Source organism: Narcine bancroftii, chromosome 10 (genome assembly GCF_036971445.1).
Source record: "Narcine bancroftii isolate sNarBan1 chromosome 10, sNarBan1.hap1, whole genome shotgun sequence".
NCBI lineage: Eukaryota > Metazoa > Chordata > Chondrichthyes > Torpediniformes > Narcinidae > Narcine > Narcine bancroftii.
In genome coordinates, this window is record NC_091478.1 from 91,049,916 (window position 1) to 91,065,041 (window position 15,126).

General features: G+C 36.9%; 1 protein-coding gene across 18 annotated transcripts in view; it reads left to right on the forward strand.

The window, feature by feature from the left end:
- The window catches only part of tdrd12 (tudor domain containing 12), a 142,620-nt gene extending 128,310 nt beyond the window's left edge, over positions 1 to 14,310 (forward strand). For 14 of the 18 annotated variants that reach the window (XM_069901768.1, XM_069901764.1, XM_069901771.1 and 11 more), the window contains 8 exons: positions 1,777 to 1,852; positions 2,597 to 2,694; positions 2,836 to 2,945; positions 3,776 to 3,827; positions 3,944 to 4,057; positions 4,136 to 4,289; positions 12,307 to 12,379; positions 13,978 to 14,310. In XM_069901768.1, the coding sequence (XP_069757869.1) occupies positions 1,777 to 1,852; positions 2,597 to 2,694; positions 2,836 to 2,945; positions 3,776 to 3,827; positions 3,944 to 4,057; positions 4,136 to 4,289; positions 12,307 to 12,379; positions 13,978 to 14,075 (775 nt within the window). In that variant the 3' untranslated portion in view covers positions 14,076 to 14,310. Of the gene's footprint in view, positions 1 to 1,776; positions 1,853 to 2,509; positions 2,695 to 2,835; positions 2,946 to 3,775; positions 3,828 to 3,943; positions 4,058 to 4,135; positions 4,290 to 12,306; positions 12,380 to 13,263; positions 13,784 to 13,977 lie in introns of those variants that run through there. The other 4 variants (XM_069901770.1, XM_069901769.1, XM_069901776.1 and 1 more) reach the window with 4 other exon arrangements.
- Positions 14,311 to 15,126: the final 816 nt, after the last annotated feature.

Here is a 15,126-nt window from a genome sequence, read left to right on the forward strand (position 1 = left end):
CGCCGGCCGATCTGGAAGTGGACTGTCTTGTTCCCACATGTCCGGATTTATGTTGTGTTGGCCACATGGAGGGGAGGTCCTCGAGGTCGGTTCCTGGACTCGATGGCCATGGCCGGGATGACACTGATCTGGGTCCCAGTGTCGATGAGGAAGCGCCAGCCGCTGACTGAGTCCCGCAGGTAGAGTAGGCTGTGTCCTTGGCCAGCCGCCGCAGCCATTAACACCAGCCAGCTTGCTCGTTTCCCTGGAATGAGCAGGGCTGATGAAACTTCCGAGCCTTGGCTCCCCAGCGCTGGTGGTAGAAGCAGAGACCCGGAGCAAATGCCGTGCCTCTGGTTATGCTCTTGGTGGCCCCTGCAGGGGCTGGGTGTTCTACCGCAGGCGCTAGGGGCAGGCTTGGCGTGGCCATGCCTGTGACCTGCTGGACCACTGAGCCCTCCAGGAATCGCTTAAGCCATAGCACATGGGCCTTCTGAGCAACCTTCCTCGGGTCGGTAAAGCTCTCTCTCGGGCCAGTAACGGCCAGATGTCGTCAGGCAGATGGTCGAGGAAAATTCGCTCAAAGACTGGGCAGTTGGTGTGATCACCCATGAGCACAAGCATCTCGTCTATCAGATCAACTGGGGACCTGTCCCCCAAGGCGTTGAGATGCAGCATCTGAGCGGCATGCTGATACCTGGATAGTCCAAGGGATCTGGTGAGCACTCGCTTGATGGTCCCGTATTTGTCTTCGGTGGGCAGATGCTGAACGAGGTGCATCACATGTTTGGCGGTGGCCTGGTCCAGGGCGGCAACCACATGGTAGAATTTGGTCGAGTCAGACGAAATCTGGCAGAGGTGAAACTGGGCCTCCGCGTGGCCGAACCAGATCTCCGGCTCCTGAACCCAGAAGTCAGGCAACTTGACGGCTATAGCACTGATCCCAGGTTCCTGACCATTACCCCATCCCTCACATCCAGGACTTTACGGCCAACCTGCATGGTGCAAGGGTTTTCTCCAAGGTTGACCTGGTGCGCAGGTATCACCAAATCCCGGTCCTCACCCCGAGGACATACCCAAGACGGCCATCATCACCCCCTTCGGCTTGTTCGAATTCCTTCGCATGCTGTTCGGGCTAAAGAACGCCGCTCAGACCTTCCAGCGCCTCATGGACTCAGTGGGCAGGGACCTGGATTTCGTCTTCATGTTGAACCAGTTGAAGACATCTGAACCAATCGGGGTCACCTATTGTAGCGGCAGCTACCTACTACTGAAAGAACACACAACCAGACGGGTTGAGCTCAGTGAGCAGAAAAACTGATTTATTGCTGGCTGCCGGGCTGGACTTGTACTCCCAGCACGGATCTGGCTGAGAACTGTGCTGGGGGGTACCTTTTGAGCCAGTAATAAGTAATAAGAGAAGAAGGGGAAACCCCTGACGGTGCCATTTTGGCCAGGTGCACCGCCGCGTGGATTACAAGCTCCTGAACGAGATGCATCACACGTTTGGCGGTGGCCTGGTCCAGGGCGGCGACCACATGGTAGAATTTGGTCGAGTCGGATGCCTAATGGCATGCAGCCACACCATTACATCTTTCCCAAGTAAAACTGGTTAAATATTAGTTTGGATTATTCACGTGTAAAACTATATCTCCAGTGATAATTCAGCTTGCTCACACTATCCCTCGGTAACTCTTCTTCCCATGCACCCTGCTATGAGACTTTCATAATTTATAAGATGAAACTACTATCAATTTGCGGTAAGTTTTTAATATAAACATATGATGTCTTAATCAGGTTTTGTGAAGAAATTGAAAGACAAAAGATTGTAGAGTACCTTTGTGAAAAGATTCAGCAGCCATCACAGGATAAGGTAAAACTGAATGATTTTGTTTTGTAAAGGTACTTTAGATATCTGAAAACTGGTAAAATCTAAAACCTCCAAGGAGGAGGGATTCCAGTTATTCTCTCAGGGAAGCTGCTACAGTTTGTTGAGAACAGAAGTAGTTGATAGAGACTGAGGACTTAAAGGAAATGCTCCCATTCATGGAAAAATCAACTATACAATGTTGAGTAAAGGTACTGGGGTGGTGGGAGGAAACTACAAGTGACATAAGTAAAAATATTTTTGTGATTCGTGGATAGGACTTGGAATGCACAAATGGAAGAAGCAGTAGAAGCAGATTCAACATAACATTCAAAGGTGAACCTGACAAATCAGAAGGAAAAAATACACAATATAATGTTCTTAAAATTAGAAAATAATTAATCAACAATTAGGCTGACAAGCACTCAGTTTGTGTAGTGTTAACAGTAAAATAACAAAGGAAGGTCCGACAGACGTCAGTAAGACACAAGATCATAATTTTTGTTAAGTTTTAATTGAGGGTCAAGTGTTGGGTGAAATGTTGCGAGAACTCTTCCAGCTCATCTTCATATTATGAAATCTTGTACCAACACCAGCAGAGTGTTACCAGTGCTTTGGTTTAATGTCTTTTCATTTTAATATTTCAATTTAATATCATTTCAGAACTTCACAAAATAGTACTGATAAACATTCACATTGTGTTGAAAGAAATTATGCTGATGTGAATGTAAATCCTTTATTCTTTGTAAGGATTTGGAAAACATGCTGAGAATTCTGTATCATCTCAGTGGCAGAGCCGAGAGTTTGAATTTAATGTTAGCAAATGGACTTGAGTTAACAATTAACAGGTATGTACTATTCGAGTGTCTATAAAATACATTTGTATTTCTGCATTAAGCAGTAGTTAAACGCTATAAACAAAGTGAATTAATACATCAAATTTAAGATCCAACAGTTCTGTTTGATTACAATCTTTTCTTGACTTTCAGGCTATTATCAGCATCATCTTGTAAAAGTGCTTTATACAAAATTGCAAATAAAATTAAATTTTCATTGACCAGTGTGCAAAATAATGCTGTCTTTTCTGAAGAAAATAATGGTAAGTTGACAAATTTATGCTTTGTTTTGTTATCAAATAAAAATTGTTCTATACACTTAATGTTTTCTTGTAGATAAGATTTTTGTTGAATGCTATGCAGATCTTTGAAAGCTCTACCATTATAAACGTGTATAGGAAATGCTTCAACAACCATAATCTGGGTCCTGCAAATATAAGTGATAACCCCCTCTTCAGCAGTTGATGTAATTTAAAATAAGCATTTGTTTTAAAGTAATGTTTATTGGTTAATATATTTTTCACAGTATCTGCAAAGTTCAAAATAAATACCTATATCTTTTTCCTGCATTGGCAAAAGGAAATTGAGATTAATAAGATCAAGCACAGTCCACATTTTGCTTGCATTGACAATGTTTGGTTGTCAAACCATCTGTTCTGGTATGTGCAGATCCTAGTGGAGGAGTTTTATCTAAATGCATGATGGAAATACAGTACAAATTGTATCAAATAAGGTCAAAGGTAAAAAGGCTATTTAAAACTTCATTTGATTAAATATCTTTTAGATTAATCTAATGCTGTGGAAAGAAGAAACAGTTATGAAGTATTCTGAGTGTCGCGTTTTTGACCTAAGAATTATGTTGTATGCAGTATACCTCTGAATTATAAAGGCATATTGGCATGTGTTTAACAATATCATATAAGCCAGAAATTGCATTTATTTTGTTTGGAAACAAAAATGTTGTACCATGTAAAACCTATTTACTTGGCTAGTGTCAATAGAGTTCATTCATTTGACTTCATCCATAAAGTTTGCACTTTCTAAGCATTCTAATTAGTGTACCTTTTTATGACTGACTCTCTTCTCATCACAGATATTATGGCTGGAAAGAAAGCAAATCAATCAACAACAACTGATCATAAAAGGTTATGCATTTCTGATGTTATTCATGGTCCATAACTGAATGTAATGTGGTCATACAATTCAAACAAAATGCACTTAATTTTATGCCCTTTAACTGACAATCTTCATATTTCTACAGCTTTCACCCTGAAGTAAAGTGGCATCAGAAGTATGATCATCTTGTGCTAAATGTAAAGTTGCAAAATGTTACACAATATTCATGTAGATTTGATCATTGTAGAGTAATATTCAGGTATGTAGAGTATCAATTACTGACAAAATATATTACAACCATTAAACAACTTACCTGACTTTTCTTATTTAAATACAGTACCTCTGTTGATGCCAAATTATACTTGGCAGATTTGGAACTTCAAGGCAGTATTTTAAAAGATAAATGCTCATGTACCATGAAAAATAAAGAGCCTGTCATTATGTTGTTTAAAGAAGAAAAAGGTCCATGGAGTGGTTTGCTGAAACTTAAGGTAATCGTAAAATGCCACACTAAATAAATAAACAATTTCAGGAAATGTAGTCTTGATATACTTTCTTTTTCTCTAAGAAAAAGACACAAAATAATTATGAATGTTATTCATGTTCTAAACATCATAGAAGTTTGACATCCACAAAGCTACTTTCCCCTGACACTGGTTTTTTTTATATTTTTTATTTTTCATACTGTGAACTATATCAACCAAAATATATACAAATGTTTCTCATTAAATATAGACAGTGGCATTTTCTCACCTTTTCCCCCTTTTCCTCCCTCCCCTCTTCCCATCCCCTCCAAAACCAATAAATATTCAACATATACAATACAATAAAACCATTAAACAATGTCATCACACAATGGAAAAAAAAGAAAAATGTGTGATCTACTTTTACACACTGGATCAAGTCGTTTTGTCTTATCATTTTAGGGGGTGGAGGTCCGAGGCAAACCCTCTCTGTTGGTTCCCAAATTTGTTCAAATAATGTGACTTTATTTTTAAATTGAATTGTATGTTATTTTTTCCAATGGAATACATTTATTCATTTCCATGTACCATTGCTGTACTCTCAGGCTCTCTTCCATTTTCCAAGTTGACATTATACATTTTTTTGCTACTGCTAAGGCTATCATAATAAATCTTTTTTGCACTTTATCCAATTTGAGGCCTAACTCCTTACTTATATTACTTAGAAGAAAGATCTCTGGATTTTTTGGTATGTTATTTTTTGTGATTTTTAATATCTGATTTAAATCTTGCCAAAACATTTTCACTTTCTCACATGCCCAAATTGCATATACTATTGTTCCCATTTCCTTCTTACAGCGAAAACATCTATCTGATAATGTTGGATCCCATTTTTTTTAACTTTTGGGGCATGATACATAACCTGTGTAACCAATTATACTGTATCATACGTAACCTTGTGTTTATTATATTCTTCATAGTTCCAGAACATAACTTTTCCCATGTTTCATTTTTTATCTTTATGTTTAAATCCTTTTCCCACTTTTGTTTGGGTTTATAGCTTATTTCATCATTTTCCTTATCTTGCATTATAAATCTTTTAATTATCATTGTGTCTGTAATCACATATTCAAAGCTGCTTCCTTCTGGTAATCTCAGTCTGTTTCCCAATTTATCCTTTAAATAAGCTTTCAGTTGATGATATGCAAACATTGTACCATGAGTTATTCCATATTCATACTTCAACTGTTCAAATATTAATAAATTATTTCCAAAAAAATTTTAATATTTTAATTCCTTTTCTCTCCCATTCTCTAAAGGAAAGGCTATCTATTGTAAAAGGGATTAGCAGATTTTGCATCAATAGTAATTTTGGTATTTGGTAATTCATTTTTTTTTCCTTTCTAAGTGAATCTTCTTCCATATATTGATGCAGTACTGGTGAGCTTTTATATTGTACCAGCTTTTCATCCCACTTATAAAGTATATGTTCTGGTACCTTCTCCCCTATCTTATTTAGTTCTATCTTAGTCCAGTCTGGTTTTTCCCTTGTCTGGTAAAAATCTGATAAATATCTTAATTGTGCTATAATTATTTTTAAAGTTTGGTAACTGCAAACCACCTTGGTTGTACCTCTCTGTTAATTTATCTAATGCTATCCTCGGTTTCCTCCCTTTCCACAAGAATTTCCTTATTATTCTCTTTAGTTGATTAAATAATTTCTCTGTTAAGGGAATTGGTAAAGATTGAAATAAGTATTGTATCCTTGTGAAGACATTCATTTTAATGCAATTTACCCTCCCTATCAACATTAGCAGTAATTCTTTCCAATGTTCTAAGTCTTCCTGCAATTTCTTTATTAGTAGCTGATAATTTAATTTGTACAGGTGGCTTAAGTTATTATCTAATCTAATACCCAGATATCAGATTGCTTTTGTTTGCCATTTAAATGGTGATTCTTTTTTAAATTCTGTATAATCCGCATTACTCATTGGCATCACTTCACTTTTATTTGTGTTGATCTTGTACCCCAATATTTCTCCATACTCCTTTAATTTCTCATGTAATTGTTTTATTGATATTTCTGGTTCTGTTAGGTATACTATGATGTCATCTGCAAATAAACTGATTTTATATTCCTTCTCCTTTATTTTTATCCCTTTTATTTTATTTTCTGTTCTTATCAGTTCTGCCAATGGTTCTATTGCTACAGCGAACAGTGGGGGGGGGGTGAAATAATGGACATCCTTGTCTAGATGACCTACTTAATTTAAATTGGTTTGATACATATCCATTTACTGTTACCTTTGCCAATGATCCATTATATAATGTTTTAATCCATTTAATATATTTTTCTGGTAGATTGAACCTCTGTAATACTTTGAATAAATAATTCCATTCTACTCTGTCAAAGGCTTTTTCTGCGCCTAAAGCAACAGCCACTGTTGGCTTCTTATTTCCTTGAACTGCATGAATTAGATTAATAAGTTTACAGACATTACCCGCTGTTTGTCTTTTCTTAATAAATCCAGTTTGATCTTGTTTTACTATTTTTGGTACACAATTGGCCAATCTTTCTGCTAAAAATTTTGCTATTATCTCATAATCTGAATTAAGTAGAGATATTGGTCTATATGATGGTGGTGTTAGTGGATCCTTCCCTATCTTTGGTATTACAGTAATTATTGCTGTCTTGCATGAATCTGGCAAGTTTTGTGTTTCTTCTATCTGGTTCATTACTTCCAGAGGAGGACGAATTAATAACTCTTTATATGTTTTTATAGAATTCTATTGGGAATCCATCCTCTCCAGGTGTTTTATTGTTCAGCAGCTTTTTTAATATATCCTGTACTTCCTCTATTTCATATGGTTTTATTAGTTTGTTTTGTTCCTCCTTGCAATTTCGGCAGTTCAATTTTAGCTAAAAACTCTTCTACTTTATCATCTTTCCCCTCGTTCTCAGTTTGGTATAATTGTACATAAAATTCCTTAAAGTTCTCATTAATCTCTATTGGATTATATGTAATTTGTTTGTCCTTTTTCCTTGATGCCAATACAGTTCTTTTAGTTTGTTCTGTTTTAAGTTGCCAGGCTAACATGTGTTTTTTCTCCTAGTTCGTAATACCTTTGCTTTGTTTTCATTATGTTCTTCTCCACCTTGTACGTTTGTAATGTTTCGTATTTTATTTTTTTGTTCACCATTTCTCTCCTTTTTGTTATATCATCCCTTTTTACTAGTTCCTTTTCTGTACTTACTATCTCTCTTTCCAACTGTTCTATTTCCCGATTGTAGTCCTTTTTCATCTTAGTTACATAACTTATTATCTGCCCTCTAATGAAGGCTTTCATTGCGTCCCATAATATAAATTTGTCTTTCACTGATTCCGTATTTATTTCAAAATATGTTTTAATTTGGCGTTCAATAAACTCTCTAAATTCCTGCCTTTTAAGTAGCATGGAGTTTAACCTCCATCTATATGTTCTTGGTGGGATGTCCTCCAGTTCTATTGCTAATAACAGGGGTGAATGATCAGATAGTAATCTAGCTTTATATTCCGTTTTCCTAACTCTCCCTTGAATATGGGCTGACAACAAAAACATATCAATCCTTGAGTATGTTTTATGCCGACTTGAATAATATGAGTATTCTTTCTCTCTTGGGTGTTGCCTCCTCCATATATCCATAAGTTTCATTTCCTGCATTGATTTAACCATAAATTTGGCCACTTTATTCTTTTTGCTAGTCTTTTGTCCAGTTTTATCCAACATTGGATCCAAATTAAGGTTAAAATCCCCTCCTATCAATACATTTCCTTGTGTATCTAAAATGGTCAAAAAATATCTTGCATAAACTTTTGACTCTCTTCGTTAGGTCCATATAGAGCAAATTCCAAAATTCTGAATATATCTGACACTTTATCATTACATAACTTCCTGCTGGATCTATTATTTCCTCCTCTATTTTGATTGGTACTTTTTTATTAATTAATATAGCTACACCTCTAGCTTTTGAATTATATGATGCTGCCACTACTTGTCCTACCCAGTCTCTCTTTAATTTATTATGTTCCACTTCAGTTAGATGCGTTTCCTGCACAAATGCTATATCTATTTTTTCTTTTTTCAGTAAATTTAGTAACCTTCTCCTTTTAATTTGGTTATGTATTCCATGTTTATAGTCATATAGTTCAACGTGACCATCTCATATCCTGTTTACACCTCATTTCCGCTTCCTCACCACCACCATCCCCATTTTCATCTCTGTTTTCCCTTTTAAACTCAATGTATGACAACACATTTAAAATATAAAATACTCTAACAACTCCCACATCCAATATTCCCTTAACCCCAAATATCCCCCACCCCTCTCTGAATTGCCCCTTATCCCTTGCCGGGCAACCACAACTTCCCTTTCCATTTGGATTGCGAACCTGCTCGCAAGCATCAACTGATTTCGCAGTGACGGTTATTCTCTTTCCCCCGACCGATCCCCTCCAGAAAACTTTTTTAAACACATATAACAAAGTTCTTCCTTTTTTTCCCCTTATTTCCTTTCTTCCCTTCTTTAGTTCTTTACTTATACATTGTTTTTACATGTTTTATCGCCATTCTTCATTCTTGTTGCATCTCTTCATCTCTCCTGTCCTGCAAGCGTTCTGCAAATTCTTGTGCTTCCTCCGGATCCGAGAACAGTCTCTTTTGCTCCCCAGGGATAAATATTTTAAGCACAGCTGGATGTCTTAACATAAATTTATAACCTTTTTTGCATAGGATTGATTTTGCTGTATTAAACTCCTTCCTCTTCTTTAAGAGTTCAAAACTTATGTCTGGGTAAAAAAATATTTTTGACCCTTGTATTCCAATGGTTTATTATCTTCTCTAATTTTATTCCTTGCCTGCTCCAGTATATTTTCTCTTGTCGTATATCTCAAAAATTTTACTAAAATGGATCTTGATTTTGGAGCTAGTGTTCTGTGTGCCCTTTCTATTTCCATTCCTTCCTGTATTTCTGTCATTCTCAGGACCTTTCTTTTATAAATTCCTTCATATCTGTGCCGCCTTCACCCTCCTTCAGGCCCACTATTTTTATGTTGTTTCACCTACTATAATCCAACATATCAATTTTCTGAGCTAACAACTCTTGTGTCTCTTTAACTTTATCACTGTCTTCCAATTTTCTTCTTAAGTCATTCACTTCCGTTTCTACAGCCGTTTCTCGTTCTTCCACATTTTCTACTCTTTTCCCTATTTCTGTCATGATCAGCTCTAATCTTTGCACTTTATCTTCTGTTCTTTTCATTTTTCTTTTAATGCTCTCATTTGTTCTTGAAAAAAAAACTATCTATATTCTGTCCATCAGTTTTACCTTCTATTTCTTTGTGAAGATCTTAGTCTTCTTCTCTTCTTTGTATCTGTATCTCTTCTGACTTACCTGATGAGTAGCTTGTCTCTTCTTGGTTGGCCTCTTGCTGTTGGACCTCTTCTTCTGGACTTCTGAGCCTCCTGCTGCTGCTCTTCTTTCCTTTAACTCCCTTTCCTGCCACTTTCCTCCTCTTCCAGCTGAGAGCCCTGGTGTTGGGCATCCCTCAGCTGGTCGCGCTGTGGTTACCCTCCCGTCCCTTCTCCTTAGTTTGCGCACTTTTGTTTGGCTCAGAGAGCCATTTTTGCAGTCCAGGGTCGCGACTCTGTGGGGCCGTCACCAACCTCGGGGATTGGGCTCTCTTCTCCACCACGGCTCCCTGTTTCTTCATGCAGGTAAGGCCCTCTCCTTTCTTTTCCGGCAACTTTTCTTTTTTTCCCGTTATTTTTACTTTTTCCTTCTTGGGTGCTATTTTCTTTCTTTTCTCTACAACTTTATCTTTTATTTCTTTTACTTGGTATTTATTGAACTTTGTCTTTTCTTCACTTATTTTCTTCTATTCTGGAGAGGGCTGGTATTTCCCTACCAGCCACTACTCCAACACGTGACTCCTCCCCCCCCCCCCCCCCCTGTTTAACACTATTATTATTCTTCCTTTTTTAACAAACAACATGAAAACAGGTCTTTCAGCTGATGCTGACCATCAAGTACATATTCTTTATTAATCCCATTTCCCTTCTATTGCTGGTTCTGTGCATCTAAATGCTTCCTAAATGTTGTGAGAATACTTGCTATAACCATCCTCTCAAGCAATGCGTCCTAGATCTCAACCACCATCTAGATGAATAAATTGTTCCCTGAGATCCACCCTTACCCTAAACCTATGCCTTCTAGTTATAGATACCTCTGTGATGAGAATAATATCTTTTACTCCCAGGAAAGCAACCCCACTTTAAACAATCTTTCATCACAACTGAAACTTTCCAAGACAGGCAACATTTTGATGAATCTCCTCTGCACACATTCCAGTGCAATCACGTCCTTCCTGGAGTGGGACAGCTATCTATGCATGGTTCTCCATCTGTGGCCGAACCATTGTTTTATAACCTGCACGCTCTTGCAAATGAAGTCAATTATCTCCTGTTTACCTTGCCTACCTGCATACCAAGGATGCTTCCCTAAGGTCGTACATTTATTACGTATTACACCTCCTAATGTTTCTCATCTCACTGATCAGGATTAACTTCTATCAGCCATTGCTCTATCCATATTAGTGATCAATGTTATCCTTTATCCTCCACAACAACATTGACTTTTTTAATGTAATCTTCAAACTTACTATTCAAATGTCCTACATTCAAATCCAAATTATTCATGTATATAACGAACAGCAAGCTGCAATTCCATCCTTGTGTACCTTCTTCCTATTATCAGGCCAATTTTGCAACCAATTTAACTTGGATATCTTGGCCTCTAACCTTTGGACCAGTTTCCTACATGGCATTTAATCAAAGACCTTGCTGAAATCCATGTAAACTATATGGCTCTCATCACTGTATGTAATATCTTTTTGAAAAATGCAGTCAAATTGTTTAGGATATCCTCCTAACAAAACCACACTGACTATCTTTGATTAATCTGTCTTTCCATGTGCAGATTAAGCCTCAGAATTCTTTTCAGTAACTTCCCTCTTGTACTAGATGCTCAGACCTGTAATTACAATACTGGTCCCTTCTGCCCTTCAGGAGACACCTTACCTGTGGCTAGTAAAGAATTAAACATTTCTGTCAGGGTCCAACAATCTCCTTCTTTGCCTCCCATTGCAACCTGGTAGACATCTCATCATGCATTTGATCCTATTGCCATAATATATTTTATGTTGGAGATTTTCTTTAATCTTGACCACCACTGTTGTTCCTGCAGTTCCTATTCTGGTAAGGAGCCTCCCCTGTTTTAATTCTCTGTACCTTCCATATGATTCCTTTAATTTTTATCAAGTCTCTATATCCCTCACACAAAAAAAATTGCTGCAGGAATTTGGTAGGTCAAGCAGCATCTGTAGGGAAGAAAGGAATTGTTGATGTTTTGGGTCAAAGCCCTGCATCAACATTGAGTGTGATAATGGAACCACACTATCACAAAAGTGCTCTCTCACTGAAACTTAAATCTCCTCGTTTGGAAGAGGACGTTTGTTTATTTCAGTAATTTAAAATTAAGAGTCTAGAAATAATAAATTGGAAGGATCTGTTTCTCGCAAGGAACATAGTTTTAAACAAATTTGGAGAAGAAATGGAGAATTGATGCATGTTGCAATAGTTGATGGGGATGATGTAACTGAGAAGCCCAAGACAAAGTCTGTTGTTCGAATTCAGGATTAGAAGCAGTTTTATGCCATTGGGTGTGTACTCTGCCACTAAATAGCTTGAGAGAAGAAGAGAAAGACTGAAGAAAAATTTGTAAGAACAAAATATTAGTATTAGGATAATTTTATAAGTTCAAATTGTATATACTGAGCATTCTTCCTTAGAAAGGTAATACTTAATGTTAGAAAAGGATTGGAGGGATACGAACCAAATGGGGCTAGTTGAGGCTTTACATCTGACTCTGTGGGGAGACGGGGTAATGTTTAATGCATACCAGTCATTATCCTTGTTGTTGGTGGCTTTATTTATAATTTTCTTTCAGAATCCAAACGTTACTTTTGATTTCAACTATTTTGAAGAACCAATAGATGATGGATCCCTTCCAATTTGCAATGGTAAGATTCCACATGTGGAAAATGAGTATTTTGTTCATGCTCCATTGAATTTTATAGTGAAGTTAAATATAATCCTTGATTTTCATCTCCACTAAATAGGGATGCGAAACCAGTACAATAAGGACAATGTATTATTGTTAAATAATGTTACAGGTCAAAACATTTTGAACATGCACCATTTGCTTTCATGGCTGATTGCATGAAAGATAAATGAACTGCATTAATGCTTACAGTGTCTGTTGTGAACAGAGAAATTGGCAACTTGGTAGGAACGGCCCATTACCACCTCCTTACTTGGTTAATACAGACATTCTTGTCCACCTGGATGGTGAAGAGGTGTTTCCAAATCTTGAGACCCAGATCTGAGTTCTAAGCAAGTGGAGTACAGCAGTAGAAATTATCTTAATTATCCCCATGCTTAGAAGTAAAATACAGCCTACCTCCTCTGTTGCCTCAGTACTTTATTTCTACAGCTCAAAGCATTAGATCTTAGCAACAACAATTGAACTGTGACAATCATGTTATCACAGTGCTTGCTACCACTTACAGAAATACATACCTCCAATAGGCACCTCTTCCAACCAACCGGAGAGGAACCCTGATTTGAGAAACAAAAACTACAGCTGCTGGAATCTTGAATAAGCATTGAGCAGCTGGAGGGACTTAGTGAGTTGGGTAGCTGTCTTATCAACTGTCAATCACTGTTTCTTGACCTTTTATGGATAAAGGGATTGACACAAAATGTGTCTGACTCACTGAGTCCCTCCAGCCACTCATTGTTTGCACAATTTGTGATTGGTTTGGAGAGGGCGAGTTGGGTGGTCCTTCTTATATTTATTTGGGTTCACCCACTCCATTATTGCCTATTTGTAACCCTTTTACAGACCTCTTCTACTCATAGATTAGTTTCTATCATGGCATATCCAATAACCAGCAACCATGTCCATCCTCCTCCAATCCACATGCACAAGGTTAATGTGCAGAAGAGGCAGAGCCAAGCACTAGCCATTACTGGCCCCAGAAACAATGGAACAGGCTGGATTAGAGGTTCGTGTTGTTATGAAGTGACACATGGTTCTAAATGATCAGAGGAAGTCCTTTGACTTTTTAACTAATTTTTTATAGCTCTAATGTGACATTATCAACTCTTTATTCATCAATTTGCTTTTCAACCTCTAATTCAGTAATGTCCCAACCTGGGAAGAGATGTTCTTTGCTCGTGATTTCAACCCTTAATGGAGTGGATAGTTTTAATTGGCAAAACTTTAGACAAAGTTGCAAGGAACTTGTTCTTTGCTGTACACAATTAGAGAAGATGGTTCTTTATATTGACTACCCACATTGCAGTGAATATGAAACAAATACCCAAACAGGAGCAGGCTATATATGAGATATGGTCCTTATCCACAAGTAAAGAAATAAACATCCTTTTTCTATACTTGAAATGATACACACAAACTCTATACAAATGGTGTAGGGAGAAATCATTAATTTTGATTTTTAAATGTTTAAAAAGTGAGATGAACAAAATATTATTGATATGATGCATTCAAATTAATTATCATATGAATTCATGCCCTAATTCTTTTTCTTGATAGACATCAGAAGAAAAGAGCACCAACTGGTACTAGAACCCATCATTGATGAATGTAATAGTTTAACTAATGATTCCGATAGTTCTGAAGATGATTACTGAAAATTAAAAAATAAGGTTTTGTGTTTAATATTTTTAGTTATTCAAGGAATGGTTACTTCAGTTAAGATCTTGATTTTTCACCTATGGTGTTCCCTGTAAGGCAAAATGTAATTTCTAACTCCTATTAGAAATGTTGGTTATGTATCTTTATCTTTGCTATAGAAAGTACGTTGTTTTACCTGCTAAGTTTCTCCATATTGTATTTTTACTTTCAATAAATATAATTGTTTCTTAACATTAGTGGATCATGTGTCTGTACCAAATTACACTAACCCCACCCAAAGGCTAGAGTTCCAAATTGGACTGAAGCTCATAGTTTGACCCGATGGAATATGTTGCTGGGGCTTATTTTAAGCATTTTCTGTTTATAGTCAACATCGCATTACTGAGAATGGCTAACTGATTGCTTGTATGGTCTGAGAGAAGCAACATCAACGTTTTAACTCATTTGCATTTTATCCATCCATTTTTGTGACATCTCTTCATCCCTTTCTATAGAAAAATGCTCCAGAAGTGTGAATGTTTCACAGAGAACAATTCATGGAGTATCGGATTAGTGAGCATTTTGTTGAATGCATTCTGTATTACCCTCCACTTTTGTAAATTTTTGATGTATCATTATTATTTTAGTTTTCGCAGTCTTGGCTAACCCCTCAAAAAATTTGAGCATTGAATTTCACTTAAGCATGTACAGATTGTTGAGAGGTGCAATAATTGGCACAAGCCTGTTAAATTTGTATATTATATTTTTTCAATGACATGGCAGTTCCACATGAACTACTCATAATTAAATACTTTATTCTTAGTTTATTTAATGTTTAATTTTGATGGAATTTAATTGACCATGATTGAAGTAAATTTTCTTTGTGTCCCATATTAATACAAGCTGGATTGTCTACTTTCTCTATACAAGATTTGGACAAACACTTGCTGCAGACTTGACTTCTAAACCGCATTCTAAATTGGCTATTCTGTTGCTCTTATATTTTTATTGTCAGTAGGAGAAAAGTATGGAAGAAACCAACTAAACTTCATGGGGAAGGTGGACCAT